Here is a 21,455-nt window from a genome sequence, read left to right on the forward strand (position 1 = left end):
CAAGCCTGCCACATAACTCTAAATGAATGCTAAATGATTTCTGAATGTTAAGTATAAGAACTCCACTGCTTTGTGCTTATTTAAAGATGATTAATTGGAAGTTTCAGTAATGCAATTATTCACTAAGTAATTGTGGCTATTCCATTTTAGGAAGTAAGGCAGTAGGGGCTGAAATAATGGTTAAAATAAGAGGCAAGAAAAAGCATCACTGGCCTATGTCTAGCAAGAAGATCTATACTATCTCACAAAAATCACAATATTGAATTATCATCTTTCTTAGTTGCTAGAGGTTCACAATGAAAGAGCAAAATCATAGTATGTTAGGATAAGAATAGCTCATCAGGACTTTCTCACTCTGACATGGTAACCACTGGTCTGCTGTATTCTTATCACACTATTTGTAATGTACTTTTTGTGGTTTATTCTAAGTTACAAAAACTGCTGTGCCATTGCTTCTAGTTTCAATGCCCCCTTTCATGGTCATAAGGTTTAGATGTGGGGATGAGAATGCTGCCTTATCTCTTGCCCATTTACTGGCACTAATTATCTTGTCACAATGGTGTAGAAACGACCCTTTAACACAAATGAATCACAGATGAATTCCATGATGTCTGTGAGATAAGTGAAGTTCAAATTCCCTTTTGGACAATGACATTCTGAGTTCATGGAACTACCTGCGTAGCCTGGTTAACATCAACTAGGTCACTAGTCCTTTATTGTGTAAAATAGGTTTTACCAAACCAAACTTCTCAGTGATTATTTTAAAATAGCGGGAAAGGAAAAAAAAAAAAAAAAAAACAACCCACAAAACAAAACAGTACTTGGAGACTCCTGAATATTGCCCAGGGCAGCCTTGAATTTTCTGTGTTGTCCAGGCTGAATTGGACTCACAGTGATCCTTCTGCCTGCTTCCCCAGTGAGGGATCACTTCATTTAGGGCTGCCCTTGATAATTCTCTATTCTGAGATCTCCCTTAGAGCATATCAACCTATTAATGACTGGTCAATGTATGTATAATCCAATTGTGATATATATAATTTTTTTTAAAAAACTTCTGATCAAATTTGAATCTCCACGGGGAGAATTTAGAATTATTTCTTGAATTAAGTAATTTGTTAACAGATCACTTCATTTAGGGCTGCCCTTGATAATTCTCTATTCTGAGATCTCCCTTAGAGCATATCAACCTATTAATGACTTGTCAATGTATGTATAATCCAATTGTGAGATATATATATATATATATACACACACACACACATATATATATAATTTTTTAAAAAAAACTTCGGATCAAATTTGAATCTCCACGGGGAGAATTTAGAATTATTTCTTGAATTAAGTAATTTGTTAACAATAAACTTCTTCTGAGACCCCTCTCTTCACTACTCACCGGTTCCTAAAGTAGTACTGACTTTCTAGAAAGGACGCCCGCGCCAGCAGCTTGGCTAAAGTAGCCATGGTCTCCAAGGCCTGGAGTTCACCAAAATTGTTACTATCAATCTCCATGGCAACTGGGCTGAACCAAAGGCACTTCCGACTTATTCACCTTTCCTTCAACTCTGTTTCAGTTTCAAGAAACTGGACAGAGAAATCGGATTTGTTCCTGTGAGAACCGACTTCAGCCGACTCGCTCCTTTCTCCTAGAAGCTCGAGCCGCTGATGGGACGAGTCCACCAGGCAAAGGGGAGCGAATGGTCGCTTCCGGCTTCCGTTTTCCGCCTCCAGCCGGCTCCCGGAAGTTGCTCTCAAAAATGCTGAAGTGCTGTGTGGAAGTGACTGGGGCTGCAGGAGTTGGAGTCGGACCTCGGGCCTGAGCCTCGAGGCCACGCTCCCGGGTGTCGTTGATGTTTGGGGCCGACGGGCGCCCAGCGATCGGAGCCGCTGCTGCCGCCCGGAAGAGCTGGTGAGCCCGGCGGGCCGTTGGGAACGGGGCGAGCGAGCAGCTCGCGAGGCTCCGGGTCAGGGACAGCCGGGCACCGACTTCCTTCAGGCCGCGTCCCCATTGCCCCTGCCAAACCGTCCACAGTGTACTAGATTCCGTGGCTGACAAGATTACAGAAATCCCCAGTCCAGGAAGTTTCTTAGTGATAGAGACATCAGGCTCTCGTACTTCCTGCGCAGCTCGGTTCGCGTAAAATCTAGAAGTTTCCCACCACCCAGGAGGATCTGTCCTAGTTTCCATGAGATGGGTGTTTTCCAGTAGCCTTAGGTTTAGGATTGGAATTTGTCTTTAATCTATCCTCACCCATCGCTGTAAATTTCCAAACTGCTTTCGCTAATCACTTACTATCCTTATGGCATCTCTGTTGTAGGAGACTCGTAGGCACAGAACATTTAAGAGGCAAAGTTTCCCATGCCCGTGAGTGCCAGAGTCAGTTGCTAAGTTTGGGATTTTCTGGTTGAAAATCCTGGTCGCCCAACCTTCGTCCCCCACGCCCCCTTCCTCCGTTTCTTTCAAGGCTTTTCCCTTCAGAGAAACATTAGTGTAACAAGAAAGTAGATGCCCTGTGATCAATCCTGAACCATAAACATCTGACTAGTAAGTCGAGAACTGTGATTTTAAAGTTCGTGCCAGTGGGCTCTGATTTCTGATTGTTTTGCATCACTGACAAAAGTTAAAAGAACATCATTAGGGCAGATGCCTATTTGGCTCCTCCCTAGAGATCATTTTGATCGAGTGTCGTTTTTCTTAGAATAGTAGTTAGGATAGTAGGAGATGCTTTTTAAATGAGCAGTTTTAATTGGTGTAGTCAGCTTGGAATAAGAGGCACAGGTCATACATAATGCATTCGTTTTTCTTAGCTTTGGCAGTTGTACCTGCAGTAGGAACCACCTCAGAAAAGACGAAAGGAACTTCCCAACATTCTGGTGTTTCTTCTAAAGTGTACTTTTCTTAGTGTTTCAGTGTTCGGGGCCTTGGTAAGGAAAGGAGGTGAAATGTGTTCAGTAGATTGGTCTGGTCCTAGTAGAGAGGAAGTAATTTGTGTGCTAGTTGAGAAAAACCAACCAACCAACCAACCAACCAACCCGTGAACCCATTTACAGTTTGTTGTTCTTTCTGTCTTCTATCACTCATAGATAGCACTGTACATTACTCATCTATTGACATGTTATTACTGTAAACAGGAGTTACTTGCAGTTATTGCTTTTACTTGTAACGAGACCAGAGTGTCATAAGCACCTATCAGCTCGTGTGTTTGAAAGTCTTAAAATGAGTCTTAATTGTGAGAAGAGGTGCGTTCCACAAAACCGAACCCTTCCTTTTCTAGTTAATGTGCCTCCCCCTCCTCCTTCCTTCCCTCCTTCACCAGCAATCTCTTTCCCTGTCTGCTCTGAGTTTTGCTCTGTAGCCCAGGCTGACTTCCTCCTGGCAGCCCTCCTGTCTCAGCCTCCCAGCCCTGGAACTACAGGCTGGCACTAGCTGCCTTGCCCAGGCTTTGCTATTTCTTAATGCAGTTTTTTTGTTTCATTCTTGCATTGCCTTGCACAGTTGTTTTGTCCAGGTAGTGAAGTCCCCATGCTATTGATGGTCACTACCACTAGGTAGTTAGTTGGCCTTGATTCTGTGTATGTCATTTCGTGTAAATCCTCTGCCATAGGCATCATACATTCTTTACAGACTACATAAGGTGACAGCAGAGGCAAAGGTAATTTAAATAACGTCTCAGAGGCTTGCAGTATGATTCTAGTGTTCTTAAAGTAAATCACCAGCCTAATGTACTCATGTTCTGTTTGACTAAGGTAGTATCTATAGTCATCTATGAATTAGAAAATACATGCCCAGATTTGTAGGCTAGCCTGTAATTTCTGAGATAGTCTTTTTTTTTTTTTTTTTTTTTTTAAACTGTGTTTTGTGGTTTTGTTTTAACAACAATAAAAAGCCATTGAAATGGGATCTGGACCTTTTCTCCTGCAATTTCATTCTTACTTGTTATTTAATTTTTTTGACATCTGGAAAGCAACATAATAAAAACTGTTTGTTTTGAGTAGCTGGGGTTTGTTTGTTTGTTTGTTTTTTGGTTAGGGTCTTGAACTCAGTTTCATAAACTGTTAACTTTGCTTGATTCCACATATTCCTTCAGTTAAAGATCAAAGCAATAGACAGTATAATTTGGGGCAAATACTTGTGTAATGGCTTCTTAGCATTCTTTTTGTGTCAGTCTGGAAACTTTTAAGCTTTGATGACTTGTTTTCATTTTCACCTTTATGTAAACTCTTAGAGTCTTATTCACATAGCAGAAAAGTTAAAATTACTCTTTTCTGAAGATTTTAGTAACATCACATTCTCTCTTTGGTTTGTATATTCTACATGTTCTTATCATCTGGTTATATGTCAAGCAGTATGCTAGGGACTTATATTTAGATCTTAGCTGTTTTCATGTTCCTAATCTAGGAATTCAGGATATATATTCAGTAAATATTTACTGTGCAGTTATCATGTATAAACAATAATCAAGACATTTCTTACCCTACCAAAACTTGTTGACAGAATGAAGAATTACTTTTTAAATTCAAAGTTTTTTTGGTCTTGTTTGACTTAGATTCTGACTGCATTTTGTCTACGCATTTAAAAAAACATAAGTAATTTACATTTTGAAAGCAATCAGAGGCAGTGAGACAAGTTTGGATGACTCTTGAAGTCAGTCGTTAAATGAAATAACAGAATCAAGAAATAGTCTCCAAGTTTGATGAATGAGCTCACATTATCAAGTCATTAGCTGAAAAGTAGAAATAGACCTAACTCTATTTTTTTTTTTTTTTTTTTTTTTTGACTTATAGGTCAGCCAATTAAGTTTGTAAAGTTTTTCTAGGGGAAAGGGGAAAGGGGAAAAAGGGGAAAGGGAAAAGAGGGGGAAAGGGGAAAGGGAAAAGAGGGGGAAAGGGGGGGAAGAGGGGAAAAGAAGGAGGGAAGGAGGAAAGGGGGGGAAAGAAAGGAGGGAAAGAAAGAAAGGGGGGAAGAAAGAAAGAGGGGAAAGAAAGAGGGGAAAGAAAAAGGGGAAGGGGAAAGGGGAAAGGGAAAAGGGGAAAGGTGTCTCTGGTGGCAAAGTGAGAGAGCTGTAGCTTTCAGCAGACAGGACAACTGGACACAGTCAGTCAGCTTCTGGCTTTAAGGGGAATGGATTTGCCTGTTTGTTAGAGAACACTGTGATTCCTAACCGGGGAAGACAGATTCTTCTCTGTATCTCTCTTCTTATTCCTATCTGTGTATTAAAGCAGGAATCAGCTACGTTGAAGGCAGGGTTTCAGCCATGTAGCTCAGGTAGTCTCAACATTTGAGGGAATTCTGCCTCTGCCTCCTTAAGTGCTAAGGTCACAGGCAAGATCCACTAGACCAAGCCATAAGACATATTTCTTCTTTTGGTTTTTAAGATCCAGTTTTTCATCTTTTGTTCCGGTGCGTATGAAGGAGATCAGAAAAGGTTATAGGATCCCCTGCCTCTCCTTACCCACCAAGCCTCAGATTTAGGTGGTTGCAAGCTGTGTTACCTGAGTGCTGGACACCAAACTCGGGTCCTCTGCAAAGGTCATAAGGACGCTTAACTACTGCTGAGTCATCCCTCCCTCCCAAGACGTACCCTCTTAATAAATGGCTATGTCAAGATTCATTTCATTGTTGTAGTGCTTTTTGAGAATGCTAGGCAGGTAGTTTACTACTGAGCCACACCCCTACTGCTCTTGCTAGAGATAAAGACTCATTTTGATAAGTGACAGTATGCTTAAGGAAGGAAAATTTTAAGTTCTGTTGAGCATTAGAAATTTTAACATTTAAGATAAATTTTATGCATCATATTTTTGTTTGATTAATCTTAAAATGTAAATCTTTCCCATGGTGTGGCTCTTTTTACTATTTGTGTGTATTTACTCATTGCCAGAATCCATATTATTATGTTTTCATTTTCATCTGCACTTTTGGGCTAGTTGCTGTATATTTAGAAGACTAGATAGCCTTTCTTAAATAACCTTTTCTTTTTAAATCTTAAATAAAATGTAGTAGTTACATGATATGGAAGTATATAATTCCATCACTCTGCTCTTGTTTGTGAGTGATCATATTCTGTACATTCATCAACGTGGTTCTTGACTATGTACACACTGAATTTGTACTTCTGTAGACCAATGGTTTTCAATCTGGGTGGCAATCCATTTGGGGGATCAAATGACCCTTTCACAGGGATTGAATATCAAATATCCTCCATATCAGATGTTTACATTATGATTCCTAACAGTAGCAAAATTTCAGTTATGAAATAGTAATGAAAATTATTTTATGGTTGGGGGATCACTACAACATGGAGAGCTGTATTAAAGGGTCATAGTAATAGGACAATTGGAAACTACTAATGTAGACTCTAAAGCAGAAACAGTTTTCCTTCCTTAAAATTGTAAAGGCCAACTTTGGTTGTACTTAGCAAGTGTATTTTACATTTAATTACCATTAATAAAGTAGATAAACTTAGCGAAAGAAAGAGTCCATGTTTCAGAAAAATCACAGTGGGACTATGATTATGAACTAGGTGATAAATTGTATTTGATTTTGTTTTTCCCTTTTCAAATATTGATAACTGAAACTGTTTAGTTCCATTTGGAAGAATTTTGTTTGTTTTTTAATTAACTGGTGGGTTCATTCAGTAGATACACATTTAAATGTTCTCTTGTTACACTGATATTTTTACCAGCATCTGTGACAAAGAAATAGATTCCTAAAAAAAAAAAAAAAATGGCCTCTGCTTGCCACTTAGGAATAACAGTTGCTGGAAATAGAAGCATCAGAAACAATAGTTATTAGTAAAATAGTTATCTGAGTTAGGGGTATCTGTTTTCTGGGTTTTCTTTATTCTTACTCTCCTTACATGTATTGAAATGCCATGTAAGAGCATGCGTTAAAGACTGCCCTGCCCTGAGTTACGTAGCCAGATCAGTCTCAAACACAGGGAGGGGGAACAGGTGTTATCTGTCAACATTTAGTCCTGGGAAGATATAAGCAGGATGTTAGAACTAAGGGCAGCTTCCAGGTTCTTTCAGAAAACATTAATCTTTGGAGAGAAAAAAAAAAAAAAAGCCTCCTCATGTCATGTTCTGTTCCCTTCATCTGTCTTCCTAACTAGCGTACAGTTTTTTTTTTTTTTTTTTGAAAAGTAGTTTTTGGAAATAATAGGCACTCAAAGATGGCAGTTTATTAACAGTGCCTAAAAAACCATGAAAGCCCTGTAGTTTGAAAACAACTGGCTCATCAAATCTTGGAACAAATAAATTTAACATTGCCTAGCATAACCCAAAACTTCCTGACAGGGTGCTCATTTCCTTGATAAAATCTATGACTATAGCATGACTATAAAGACATTTCTGAGCTGATGCTTTAGACATTATATCCAGAGCTGTTTCCCAAGATTTCATTTCTAACTGAGGGTCAAGTGAAGAGACTTCACATATGAATAAAAACATCTTCAGTGGTATATTCATTGAGTTTATATTAATTCAGAATCAAACCCTGGCAGTTTGGTCTGTCTTGCTCTGTACAGAAAAGTCTTTACATTTCTTCATTGCTCCTCTACAAGGTAAGGACATTTTTATAAGCAAATACGTATGTTTACGATAAAGTGTCTTAGTAGAGTGGTCTAATGTTAGTGGCCTGCCCGGACAAAGGAGACACACAAGCTGTTAATGACACATTCTGCTACAGTTCTTCTCCGTCCAGTGCCTGCCCTTTTACCTGGAAGGTATAAGTGAAACAGTATGTTGCTAATTGACTAATGTTGGCGCATCCACAGGGGTTTTCTTGGAATTGAGTTGTGGAATAGTCAGAGCAAATTAGGGGTGAAAAAAATGACTGAATCTAGAATTGATTATATTAAATATATTTTTTTCTGTGTTTCTGCAGTTTTGAATCAATCCTCTAATTTTTAGTTAGTTCATGTTTGAATGATACCATAGAATTCATGGGATTTTTCTAGTTAAAATATTTTATTTTTTTAAGATAAACAATAGAAATTGAGATTCTAAGAAAATTTGCTTTCATTCTTAGTCATGTTGTTGATATTTTGTTAAACCTTACTAATTATTGAAATTCTTTTCCAATAAAAATTAGTCGATGAGAAGTTAAAGAGATGCCAGAGTAGTTAAGAGCCCTGGCAGCTCTTCCAGAAGACACAGGTTCAGTGCCCAGACACCCATGTGGCAGGTCAAACTCATCTGTAACTCCACTTTCACAGGAATCCCCAACACCTTCTGGCTTTCTTACACACTGTATGAAGTGCTTAGACATACATGTAGGCAAAACACTAATGCATAAAATAAAAGTAAATGAGAGATTTCAAACAAATCAGTTGATGAGCGTCATAGTTCAGTGGACTAAATGGGTGCATTAGCCTACTATAACATTAAGAACACTGACTAACTGAGGCATGGTGGCCTGAGAGCCTGTGTGCTAGCTCTCTAGTTGAGGATGGATCTCATGAGGGTCAGGCTTTTGGGGGGGGGGGGCTCACAGCACACAAACAGATATCAAGATCTCTGCCAAACTGCCTTTAAAATAAAGTAGAATTTTACTTAAGACTTATTTATTAATTTCATGTCTTGACATGTAATTTTGAACTATCTGTTCACTCAGTGATAAGACCATTCTTGTCTTCAGAAGGCAGTGATTCCTGAGCCAATGATAGAACTTTTTAGAGAAAGGATCCCAATTTTAATGCATATAGAACTGTCTTTAAGTGAATTTTGTTTAAAGATGCACTCTTATATTCAGAGATAATAGGCTTTTCAGATTACATTCTTCAGATTTAGCTTTAAAGGACAAGTCATTGGTTGCACTAAGAGAAAACAAACAGTTCTTAACACACAGGTAATAGATAAAAGATCCATCTTTCTTATCAAATAGTCAGGGTTATAGCTCCTGTTGGCTTGATAACCACTTTGGATGGGAAGCGTAGGTCTGTCTATGCTGTAGTCTAAAGCCAGAGTTATATATTGAAGCCTTTTGAAGGAAGAAAGAAATCTTATGATTTCTAGAGTTTCTTTAAAATATGTGTTTGAATCCCTTTGTGCCTGAAAACTGTTGTGAATATTTTTGTTTATATATTCAGATTGCCAGAGGAGCTGGGTCTGGAGCTGCGTTAATCCCCTGTCTCAGGCTTTACTCTGCCAGCCTGCAGGGTACTTTCCCTGAGCTCAGTTCATCCTCGCCAGCCACGCTGCCCGACATCTTGTTTGATTTAGGCTTTCTCGATCTCTTTCTGTTGAGACAGTATACCAGGTAACTAAACACCAGCCTTTGGCTGTTATATTGATGTGCATTAAGCCTGTCTTAACAGTTAAAGTAGTGAAGCAAAGCTGCAGAGCGTGGATGGTGGGGTTGTGGCAGCTGTTCTTGCTGCCCTTGGTAAGCACTGATGCTCTGGAATCAGATGCTAGGACTTGAAACCCTTATGTACTACTGAGATAGGTCACAGCAAGGACCAGTCTCTTGCTATTTCTGTTTTGCTTGTCACCCCAGGGGTGGTGTGTGAGAATGCACTAAGGTAGTATAGTTTACATATTGACAGGTACTAAACACTCAACCTTTAGATGTGTGTAGGTTAATGGGTTAGTAAACACTAACTTATTAAATCACCTTAGGTTTTAAATGAAAATAAAGTTTCAAACTGTCATAGGGAACGCTCTAAAGCTTAAACTATGTCGATGATAGAGATTGTATATAAGTAGAGATTATGTAGACCAAGGGTTGGAAAACTGGTTGGATACCACTTGATTTTATTCAAAATGAAAGAAAACCACCTAACGGGACTCATTTATTTATGGCTACTAATAATGAGAAGCCCGCTGATAAGAGATGTGTGGCCTCCACAGCCTAAAATATTTGTAACCTAACTCTCTGCGAAAGAGGTGTGCTTACCCCCCTTATAAACTCTACAGGCTCTATTGGCCTCTAGAAGACTGTTGGGAATATTTTGATGCCCTGTGTGCCTGTCGAACTTAATTTGAGACTTGATAGGCCACGGTTTTCCTAAGAAAGGTGCACATGTGAAGCACGTAGACCATTTAAAGATTACCACACTGACTAACTGAACTCCACTGGGGGCTGACTGTGGAAATAGCCACATGATTTAGTAAAGCTCCAACTGACAAAAAGACTTAGTGGTGGGCTGCTTCAGAATGTGTCACTGATGGCCTGCAGACCACTGAGGCTCCGTTTGGAATGCAATACAGTTTCTACATCTCTTGCTGTGTTTAGTGGCCTAAAGATATGCCCACAGTTTGGTTAAACTTTCTTTTTGTATCTGATACACTTTTTGTATCTGATACATTTGGAAATACCTTTCTGTGTGCCTCTGCTATTATGGCACTGATGAAATAAAGTATGGAAGTAGTTTGTATGCCTTCTTTACTTAGGAATTAGTGGGCAGGGAAGGGACTGAGAAAATTTTAAGGCAGTTGATTTTAGAAAAGGGGCAGGTGTGGACTGAGGAACAGTGATTTATGTAGAAAAATGTTTTCTATAGTTACATAATAAACGTAAAAATACTGGGATCCTCTGTGTGTGTGTGTGTGTGTGTGTGTGTATGTGTTTTGGGTGTGTTCACCCATATTGCATGTGGATACCAGAAACTGACTTCTAATGGTCTTCCTCAATCATTTCTCTACCTTATTCTTTTGAGACAGTCTGTCATTGAACCTAGAGCTCAACCTGTGAGCACACAAGATCCGCCTGTGTCTACCCACATGTTGGGGTAACAGATGTGCGCCTCTATACCCTTTACATGGGTGCTGGGGATATAAATGTAGATCCTTATTCTTGTACACCAAGAGTTTAACGTACTGATCCCACTTTCACCACCTGTATTTAACCCGTACTGTATTTAACCTGTCTTGAAGTGATTCCAGTGTTAGGAATTTATCTTTTGAGATGGTCTGCTATGTATCCCAGACTGACTTCAAACTTAAATTCAATACTTCTGTCTTAGCTTTCTGAGTGCTGGGATTATAGATAGGTATGTGCCTTCACACCCAGCTATTCCTATGTTAAATTTAAAAAAAAAAAAAAAAAAAGCACAAAAATTTATACTAATCAGATTGAAGCTGTCATCCTTTGAATAGTTCAGTCATATTCCTTTCAGACATCTTATGGAGAATATTAATCATAGCTATATTTAGAGTGAATTGCTTGTGTGGAAAACTAGGTTCATGCCGACTGACTTTATTTTTTGGTTCTTTAAAACATATAGGCATTTCAGTCGAACAATGGAAGAGCTTGTTCACGATCTTGTCTCTGCACTGGAAGAGAGCTCTGAGCAAGCCCGAGGAGGATTTGCTGAAACGGCAGACCATTCTCGAAATCTGTCTTGCCCCCTAAAACGCCAGGCCCGGAAAAGAAGAGGGAGGAAGAGGAGGTCCTATAATGTTCACCACCCGTGGGAGACTGGCCACTGCTTAAGTGAAGGCTCCGATTCTAGTGTGGAAGAACCAAGTAAGGACTATAGAGAGAAGCATGGCAGTAATAAAAAGGACCGCAGTGACTCTGATGACCAAATGTTAGTGGCGAAGCGGAGGCCATCTTCAAACTTAAACAACAGTGTTCGAGGTAAGAGACTTCTGTGGCACGAGTCGGATTTTGCAGTGGACAACCTTGGGAACAGAACGCTCCGCCGGAGGAGAAAGGTGAAGCGCATGGCCGTGGATCTCCCGCAGGACATCTCCAACAAAAGGACAATGACCCAGCTGCCTGAAGGCTGTAGAGATCAGGACATGGACAGTGATAGAGCAAGCCAGTATCCAGAGTTTATCCGGAATAAAGTTAAGAAAAGGAAGTTGAAAGTGATTAGACCGGGTCCAAAAACCCAGGAGGAAGGAGTAGTTTTGGAAAGTGAAGAAATAAGCCAGACCAACAAGGACAAAATGGAGTATGAGGAACAGAAGGCCTCGGATGAGCTCAGGAGTGAAAGGTGCTCTCTCCTCCTCCTCCTCCCATAGGCATGGCTGGCTGTGGGCCTGGGGCTCAATGTGCTTTCGATTTTAATTCATTTAGTTTTTAGATAATTATAAGTTGCCACAATGATAGTGATATTACTTTGTAACTAGGCTTGTATTTCTTTATTCTTTATTTATAGCATTTTCACAGAAAGCAGAGTTACTCTGATTTATGTAGTGGTAGCTGTGTTGGTTGTCTTGATTTCCAGCTACAAAGTGAGAAAGGGCTCTCCTATGGGAAAGGACATGACAGGGCTTTAGGGTAGCTCATTGTGTAGTTAGGGACCTGTGGCCTTTGGAACACTTAGGGCCTATATTCATTATTCTGTTGCCTGATGTTCAGCGTTCATACCCTGTGACGCCTGGGGCGTGGTGTGTTGATCTACAGCTTGCTAGGGGGTTCTGATCACTTATGAAATGTAAAGACCCGACTTATGGTATGGGAACAGCCGATCTTGGCCCTTAGAAAAATGGAAATTGTAGCATTCCTTTCTGTCCCTCTCAGGAAGCTGGCTACCTTTAATCTAATTGCCACATGCTTGTTGCATGTCAGACGGAGTGAGCCTTTGCTGTTTACCCAGCTGTACTGCTTGTCAGAGCAGCCAGGGTGTTCATGTGTTCAGCACACGCCTTTGCATTTCTTAGAGCCAGAGGAAAAATGCTTCTGAGAAAATGTCTGAGTTTTAATTTAAATTAAATTAAATTAAATTAAATTTAACTTGCCCTCATTTTAACCCTGGTGATTGCAAACTTTGGATATTTGTGTGTGTTTGTGTGACTTTGGTTATGATAAGAACCCAGGTCCAGTTAACAGAATGTAACAGTTTACTGTTTACATAGCTTTTTCTTAACAAGTCAAATGAAAAGTTTGTTTCTTTCTAGAAAGTTGTTTTTGTACCAGAACAGGGTTGGTTGTATTCTAGTACTGAGTCCTTGTGACTGAGGACCTGCCAGCCAACAGCAGTTAATGCTGTTGCTCACTGTGGGGGAAGAGTCAGGGAGTTCTGGGTTAGTCACAGGTCACCTGCTTTGCTGGCTGATTTTGAAAGCCCCTCCCTCTTGTTTTCTGTGCCTTCTTTTTAGTGATCTACTTCTTAATCTTTGCATCCCCACCCTGGAACCATAATGAGGCAAATCCTTCTCATTATTTCTCCTCATTTTTTCAACAAAAAAATCACTATCAGGGATATTAAGTTTCTCAGTTGCTCACATCTCAGGCACATAGTTTAAATACAATATTTTAAATCAAATGATTTAAACTATATTTCCCTAAATTTTAAACTTTTCTTTATACCAGTTTTCTGCTGCTCAGTGCAGTTTCTTCTGTAGAAGGATTGATACCTGGTTAAGGTGTTTTCTATTCCTACAGTTTTCCATTTGAAGAAGGCTTATATTTTCTTGGATTTGATTTATAATTAAGAGAATTGTTTTGTGTGTATGTGTGTGTGTGTATGACAAACATTTGATTAACTACTGCACTGTACACAGATGACTCCAAGACTAATAACACAGTCTTTCTCACATGCATCTAGGCTGCATTAGGCATACAAGCTAATACTGAGAATGGGATGTTCTAGGTGAGTGACGGCTTCGCACAGGAGTTGTGTTTCAAAGTGAGAGCTAAGATTTGTTCAGACAAGGGAGGATTGGAGAGTCAGCAAGGAAGTGGCATGAGTGTCAGATCCGTGTAGGGTGAAGTGTTTGCATCATGCTGCAAGGGTGTGAAGGGGATCTGAGGCTACAGCAGCAGTGGTTCTTTAAGGTTTGTGTGCTATAGTGTTCAGATTTCGTCATAGAGGAAATGGGAATTTTTGGCAGTGAAGAAACTTAGCATAGCATAATCTTGGCAGTAGTGTTCTGTTGACCTTTGATTGACCTCAGTCCATACAGTAGAGGGTAGAATGTGTGCTAGTACAGAAGAAAAGTGCTTGCAGGTGTCTAAAGTTGTATTTGGAAGGCTGGTGCTCTCAGATGATTCCTGGATTTTTTTCATAGAAAAGACAAAAATGAACCAAATAGAATAGGGATTAATATTAATGTGTATACATTTCTCATGGAATATATTCTCACCTGAACAATATTTATAAAAATGGTTTCCAAAAAGGAGAAGAGATACTGCGTCCTTACAGATGAATTGTCGTGCCCTCTAGCTGCTGGAAATGAAAAGCCCTTCTTGTTAAGTTCTTGTTTGGTGAGCATAGCAACAGGGAAGCATTGTAGCAGCTGGCAAGGTATCAGTAACACAAGTGAGCAAGGATCACCAAAGACTGGTCTTGCGGAATCTAAATTTCCACACATCTTGAGGTGCGTCATGTTGTGGACAGAGGTGCGCATGCTTCTTGGAGGAAGAGCATGAACAAGAGTACCAGACGTAAGAATAGAAAGAATTTATAAGGAAGCCAGCTTTTGAAAAGCACATATAAACTGATAGTTCATATGCAAAAACTTTGTGGAGTTGGGTCTTAGCAGTGACTTTCATTATAAATATTTTAAAACAGGGTAATGTGTCTGATTTTAATAAGCTAGGCTTCATGGTTTTATGTCTTGTAATTTGGGCTGGAGAGTCAAGGCACTTGTACCAAGCCTGACACTCTGTGTTTGGTTTTCAGAACTCACATGGAGGAAGGGGTGAACTGACTCCCATAAGCTGTCTCCCATGGGCATAATCTTCATATCGTGGTGGATGCATGTGTACGCACACTCACACAAATACATACTTATTAAAAATATTTATTTTTATTTTGTGTACATTGGTGTTTTGACTGCATGTATGTCTGTGTGAGAGTGTTGGATCTCCTGGAACAGGAGTTAACAGACAGTTGTGAATTAGCATGTGGTTGCTGGGAATTGAACTCGGGTCCCCTGGAAGAAGAGTTTAACCATTGAGGCATCTCTCCAGCCCCCAAATAGATATTTTAAAAGACTGTTTTAATTTAAAAGGTCACCAGCAGCATTTCTTGATTGGTTAAAATCACTAGTTAAGAGGAAGCAAGTATGTAAGAGCTTTAGAGTAAGAGTTTTCTTCGAGGCCAAGCTTCTCATGACTTGTTCTTATTGTCTTTATATTCTCACATACCTGGCTTGTCATATATGCAAGTATTGTTTCCACTAGAACCACAGTGATGCTGTGTTCTTTTTGGAGTATATGTTATTTATCCTAATTTTTATATTAAATTTTCCTGCTTAAACTAGAACCCTTCTTAATTTTGGCTAAAACTCACTTTGTGGCTTGACTTTGCTCTATGGCATGGCCACCAGCATGAACTCTTCTCTCCTTGGGAGGCAATGTGGTTGGTGTGAAAGTTTCAGAGCAGCTTCCGTAGATTCTGTGTAGATGTGGTTAAGGATGTCATCTCACATAGGTCCTGCGTTTCTGTGCTGAAGGAAGTCTCGGCCTGCCTCTGAGGCTCGAGCTGAATTACACAGCACAGCAGAAGGGAACAGTGAGCCTTTGATGATAGCAGGCAGTAGAATGTGTCCTTGTGTCAGCTCTCCGCAGTCACATCTGCTTATAGTCCAGGTCTCATTGGACTCCTGGGCTTTTATGTGCCAAAAATAATGTGTTCTCTAGTTAATGGAACTGGGATATTTGAAGTTTGATTTTTTTTTTAAAAAAAGGAAAGAAAACATCTTATTTTCTTTCAGATCTTTGTCAGGCTCAGGTCCATCTCTGAGCTGGGGTGTCTGTGAAGCTGGAGGACTGGGGAATCAATTGTTGTTTTGATCTGCTTCATTTGTCTTCTTTTCCTGATTGTAGTGACTCCAGCAGTCTCAGCAGCACTGACGCCGGCTTGTTCACCAATGATGAGGGAAGACAAGGTACCAAATCACTGTTCCTCTTTAGAAAAGTCATCTGAAAGCTGTGCATCTTACTGGCTATTGTATAAGCTGCCAGTAGTAACCCCCTGGCATTACAAATGCTACTTAGCAACTGCTGTTTAGTATCATAGCTGGTTTCTATCGCTACAGAAGAGTTCTTGGCTTCCTAACTCAGTTGCAAACTGTATCTAAAAAGTAGTACTTGCCACTACGCTTTGCAGACTTCAGTTTTTGCAATTTGGTCCCTTTAGCCAGACTGACAGACACTGACTCTTATCCTCCTCATTATTCCAAATGTTTGTAAAACTGTGGAAGCGTTCAGATGGATTTGTAATGGTTTGTCATTTTATCCAGTTGTCACACTTATACTATCTGACTTATATGTAATTAAATGGCTTTTATGAATTCACTATTATAAACTATTATAAATGAGCTATCTTATATTTGAAGTCTTTTCTATCCTGCGAAAATTCAGAATCTTCTTCAACCTCAGCACCTTTGAGTGAGGAATCATGCTTACCTGGGATAATTCACATCCTCACACCAGCTGGCTTCTCTCTTATACGTTGTACACATCATAAAGTTGAGCTAGTCATAGGTGTTAGCCATGTGTGGACTTTGTACAGAGGTATCTGCTTTTTTTAAAAATGCAATATTTAGTTCAGGAATTGTAGCCTATGCCCTTTATCCTAGTACCTAGAGGCAGAAGCAGGCAGATGATATCTGTGAGTTCCAAGCCAGCAAGGGCTACTTAGTGAGACCCTGTCTCACAAAACAGAGCAGTCAAACAACAAGAAGAATGCATTTGCAGAAAGTCGGTTTACAGAAAGAAACAGAATATTTATTGTCTTAAATTGTAAATCATTCAGGGATTTTATGGGAAAAGAAAAGCACAGTGATGTTGCCCATATTTCCTCGCAGACCTCCCTGTAAGAAAAGCACTAGATGGGCACTCTCTTTACTCATGTACACTGTACCAGAAACATGTCAGTACAGCTACCTTGGCGAGAGACGTGTTTTGTTAAAATACAGGTCTTACTTAGCTTATAGATGTTGATATGATCAAATAAAATGATAAACTTTAATAAAAAGGAACTTCTTGGCAAGCCTGGTACTCTTTAGAAGGCAATGGCTTAGGAAGAAATAGCAGCAGTTACTGTGAGTTCACTGTAGCTCGTGCTGCTGAAGGATTTCTTTATTACTTAATTTACCTTGTTCTCCCTTCATTTCATTCATTAAGAACTATGTGAGTTCCCAATTTTTATTTAATTATTTTAAATGGGGAAACTAATACAGCTGAAGTGTCTTCCTCCATGTTATAGGGCAACAGATCTTTAATCCACCTATCTCCAGGCCTTGCCCAAGCTTTTAATTACTATTAATTTACTTTGTAACAATATCGTTGCATACCATATAAAAGTGAAGTCAAATAACTTCATTTTTCTAGAGTAGTTTTTTGTTTTTCTTTTTGAGATAGGTTCTGTGTTTATATAACACAAACTGCCTTTATGTTCTTCAACTTGCCTTAGCCTTCCAAGTAAAGAAGTGGGATTAGGCTTGTGTCAATACCTGGCATAATGTTGTGTTAATGGCAATTCAGATATAAGACAGTCAGTCTCAAATGAGTCCCTGCTTGTGTGTATTAGGCCTGTTCTGTGACAATTTGATTTACCTCTCCTATTAAGTTTTGTAAATTGTGATTTTTTTTAACAAAATATTTTATTACCTAATTTAAACAGTTTTGTGATTCTCATTTTTCAGTTGCTTTTAACTGTTTATTTGAATTAAATCTGTTTCTCATATTTCATCCTCAGCTAAACTTTAGACTTTTTTGCATTTCTTTTGTTTCATGATTGCAGTTTCCATTTAATAGTAAGAGATTTCGAAATCAGAAGTCCCTTAAAAGGGAAAGTGATTGTTCACATATGAAAATTCTTCCAAACTATCAGGACTCGTGACTCCTTGGGATCTTAGGCACAGTTAGTGACACACTTTCAAATCTTACTTGTTTCTTATTTTTGTAAGCTGTGTACATTCTATACTTTAATCATTTTTATATGTTTCTCTCTTTATAGCTCTTAATAATTCCTTAAAAGAAAGATAAAATGTTGCTACTCCCTGAGCTTAAGTGGATTTAATGACCATTTTTAACAGCCTGCTTACACCTAGGTTCCCCTTGTCAACATCAGTGAATAATTGTTCCTGAAATACTGTTGCCATGATAAAACTGACTCTGGGGCGGGTTTTTGTCTTTGCCCAGGTGATGATGAACAGAGTGACTGGTTCTATGAGAAGGAGTCGGGAGGAGCATGCGGGATTGCTGGAGTTGTGCCCTGGTGGGAAAAGGAAGACCCGGCAGAGCTGGACACCAACCTACCTGACCCTGTGTTTGAGAGTATCTTAAGTGGCTCCTTCCCTCTCATGTCACATCCTGGCAGAAGAGGTCAGTAGTACTCCCTGAGTGCTGGCTTCCATTAGCTTGTGGCTCCTGGATAGACTGACTGAAAAGCTAGACCAAAGTAGAGACAGTGGGAAACTGTAGAGAAGCTTGCTGGATGTTGACCCAAGTACTGCAGTCCCCATTTGACATCCCTGAAAGTGCTGCTCTCACAGCACTCATCAGGATGGCTTTACCAGGAGTCTGGATTGGAGAGAGAGTTCTAGTGTGAATGCGAGCTAGTGTCAGAGAGTTAGAGCCTGCTGGGAATTACCTCAGTTCTTTTAAGTATGAATTTCACATTTTTCCCAATAATCTTCTCGGTGTTCACAACTATCAGCAAATTAGTTTTAATTCTCTGTTGACAGGATCTTCTGTGCCCCAGTGATCCTCTAAATTGACTGTTTGATTTCCCAGGTTTCCAAGCTAGACTCAGTTGCCTTCATGGAATGCCTTCAAAGAATATTAAAAAATCTGGAGGGGCTCCACCTTCAATGGTAGGCATGCTTTTTTATTGAATTGTCATGTTTGGAAATGTTTCAATTTCTGTGGAATAAAAAGTCACCTCCGAATTCTCCATTTGCATTCTAATGTTGTACTTCAAAATAATCCATTGTTTTGTAAGCTACAAACTGGACCAGTGCGATTCCCCTATAAGCCAAATCTTCTAATGCTAATAAATGAGTTAGGTTTGAACACCTGGGGGATGGCATTCCAGGGAACCTGGCTCCCGTCCTCTTCCCTGGAGGAATACACTGACGGGCGGGCGAGCCTCTTTGATGCAGATCTGGGGCTGGTTTTGCGGCAGGATTGGTGTTCTTTCGTTTAGCCAGAAGTGAATCTGACTAGGGAGTCTTCCCTGGGATGCAGGTTGGCCCAGGGTAGATAAAAACTACAAACTACTGTGTTTTTTTTATATATATGTATATATATATATATTTCTCTTTTATGGTGTTTAACATATTGCTTTGCCAAATGCTAAAGATAGAAAATTGAAAACTATATTTAACCTATTGTTCCTTAGTATTTCTATGACTAGTTAAGATTCAGTTTTAATATCTGACTGTTGTAAATAAGAAATGATGCATTGCCATTCATGGTTCATCTTAATAGAAGTCTCCTCTACCAGTGTGATTTAAAACAGTTGTGTTTTACTCAGGGGACTTGAATAAGGTGATGTAATAGGTGAGGTTGATAATCTTTGCTCAAGGTTATGTTTAATTCAGTTCATTTTATACTTGGGTAATTGTTGTGTATTAATCCTTTTGCTATAGTTTTTACCGTACTGCAAAAGTCCTCCTACCTCTCACACATCACAGAGGACAAATTGGTCAGCATTAGGGAATCATCTGCTCTTACATTTTCAGTGGTGTGTGTCTGATCCTCGAACTAGTCACAGCTGCCTCACTGGCTTGGCAATTGATGGGCTCACTGATCCCTGTGTTTTAACAATACGGTGTGACTGAGTCTCACCATCATGTCTAACATGAGCTGCTTGTTCATCCTTAGGATGGCAGCCCATGTGTGCCATTGAGTTTTAGAAATACTTGCATAAGCTCATTTTCATCAATCAGGAGGGAAATCAAACATTTTCATTGGTGATATAATTCTTACATTTTACTAGTTTAAGCCATTTGAGTTTTTTAAAATGGTTATTTTAAAATGACCGCTATTTTTCTAAAATTTCTATAATTGATAGTCTTTGTGGTTTAATGTTTTCATACTGTATTGTTTGATTTGTCAGTTCAGCATTTAATAGCTAAATTTAATATGATTGGAAAGGAAACCTAAAGTTGACAATGCTTTTACCTCAGATTATGTTCTAACAGATTTAAAATTAAGTAGGAATGTATAACAACGTCTCTGGAGAGACTAAAGGCGACATGGTACAAGTTGAGCCTCCTGACTTTCCCATGTTCAAAGGTGCAGAGATCGTAATCATAGTAGGGATTTTTATAGTGTGTTTCAGAGCAAAAATTTGTGTTTTTTTATCTGAATTATAGAAATGCTTTGGTTTTGTATGGTCACTATCCTTTAGATCTGAGTAAGTCACTGTAACACCCCAGCCCATGAACTTTGCCTCACCAATCATGAATCTAGATGACTGCTATCTAATTCTTGGCTTAGTTTTACCTATTTTTATTTTTGGTCCACTGCTTGCTTGAGCATAGCTGGGATTTGTAGCCCATTTTCTAGGCTTATTGCAGCCTCACTGTGGTATTTTATAGAAGCTATTACACTGATAGGCTAGCTTCATGGTATTGATGATACATGGCTTCACCACACCGCAGGCTGCCTTCCCTGTCTAAATTGTAAAGAGGTGATTAGGCCTCACTCCATGGAGATATTCTGTCTGTGCATTTTACATGGAATGAGTGTATTAGGCCATGACGTGTTCTCCTGGTCAGACTTTTACTGCAAACAGAGGACTCTTGAAGGCTCCCTTTCTTGCAACCCTGAATTGTCCTCCTTGAGAGTTTTACATGCTGTATTTTTTTTCCCCAATAAAATCTCTGACTTGGGTAATAAAGGTAAGATTTTCAGTTTGTGCTGATATTGTTCAATCCTCTATATGTTTTTGCTCATCGTATACATAGTTTACTATCTTAAAAACGTTAACCTGCTAAGGCAGTCATCATGAAAGGGTATCTGTTATTTCTTATAATAAGAAGCTAAATTCATTTAGCGTAGACTCACACTGGGAAAGCCAAAGTGTATTTGAGAGATTCATTTCATGGACAGATTTCAACACATGTAGCTCCAACCCGTTAATGAGGACGGCAACAGAGGCTCTTGAGTGGGAAGCGATGGTGGAGGGTCTGTGAGAGAAATGACGGGAACCTAACAGAGATATGGCAGCTCTCAGCTGACTGTACTGCACACAGGCTAGTATAGCACTGAAGGCTTTGTGCCCACATAGGGAGCAGGAAACCACGACTGCTAACAGCACTGTCAGGTTTAGGTCTCTGAGGGTCTGGGATCCCCATCTTCATCAGCTCTGATGCATAATGCAGTATGTATATTTATGTTTAAGGGTATTTGTTATATAGTATTGATTCATGGTGTGGAACTTGTGGATAATAGCACCAAAAAGGCCGAACAAAGCATCTCCAACACGGGTTTTGTCCATAAGGCTCTCTATGACCTTCTCATGCTTAGTAACAATGACAGACTCCACTTTCAATCCGAGTTTGGGGCCTGAATTTGAAAGCAGTAAATTCGCCAGATAAAG

At 39.5% G+C, this 21,455-nt stretch overlaps 2 protein-coding genes across 10 annotated transcripts in view; one reads left to right on the forward strand and one right to left on the reverse strand.

Moving 5' to 3' along the window:
- Window positions 1-1,659, reverse strand: part of Spata17 (spermatogenesis associated 17) — a 198,535-nt gene extending 196,876 nt beyond the window's left edge. For 3 of the 4 annotated variants that reach the window (XR_013112959.1, XM_076941585.1, XM_076941586.1), the window contains exon 1: window positions 1,394-1,656. Coding sequence is in view for 2 of the 4 variants with exons in the window: in XM_076941585.1 (XP_076797700.1) it covers window positions 1,394-1,509 (116 nt within the window). In the remaining 2 variants the exon portion in view is untranslated. Of the gene's footprint in view, window positions 1-1,393 lie in introns of all 4 variants that reach the window. The other variant, XR_013112958.1, reaches the window with a different exon arrangement.
- A 63-nt stretch (window positions 1,660-1,722) lies between these two features.
- Window positions 1,723-21,455, forward strand: part of Gpatch2 (G-patch domain containing 2) — a 142,869-nt gene continuing 123,136 nt past the window's right edge. For 5 of the 6 annotated variants that reach the window (XR_013112957.1, XM_034513357.2, XM_076941584.1 and 2 more), the window contains exons 1-5: window positions 1,723-1,906; window positions 11,226-11,942; window positions 15,725-15,786; window positions 18,047-18,229; window positions 18,641-18,720. Coding sequence is in view for 5 of the 6 variants with exons in the window: in XM_034513357.2 (XP_034369248.1) it covers window positions 1,848-1,906; window positions 11,226-11,942; window positions 15,725-15,786; window positions 18,047-18,229; window positions 18,641-18,720 (1,101 nt within the window). In the remaining variant the exon portion in view is untranslated. Of the gene's footprint in view, window positions 1,907-9,086; window positions 9,257-11,225; window positions 11,943-15,724; window positions 15,787-18,046; window positions 18,230-18,640; window positions 18,721-21,455 lie in introns of all 6 variants that reach the window. The other variant, XM_034513358.2, reaches the window with a different exon arrangement.

Source organism: Arvicanthis niloticus, chromosome 10 (assembly GCF_011762505.2).
Source record: "Arvicanthis niloticus isolate mArvNil1 chromosome 10, mArvNil1.pat.X, whole genome shotgun sequence".
Taxonomy (NCBI): Eukaryota; Metazoa; Chordata; class Mammalia; order Rodentia; family Muridae; genus Arvicanthis; species Arvicanthis niloticus.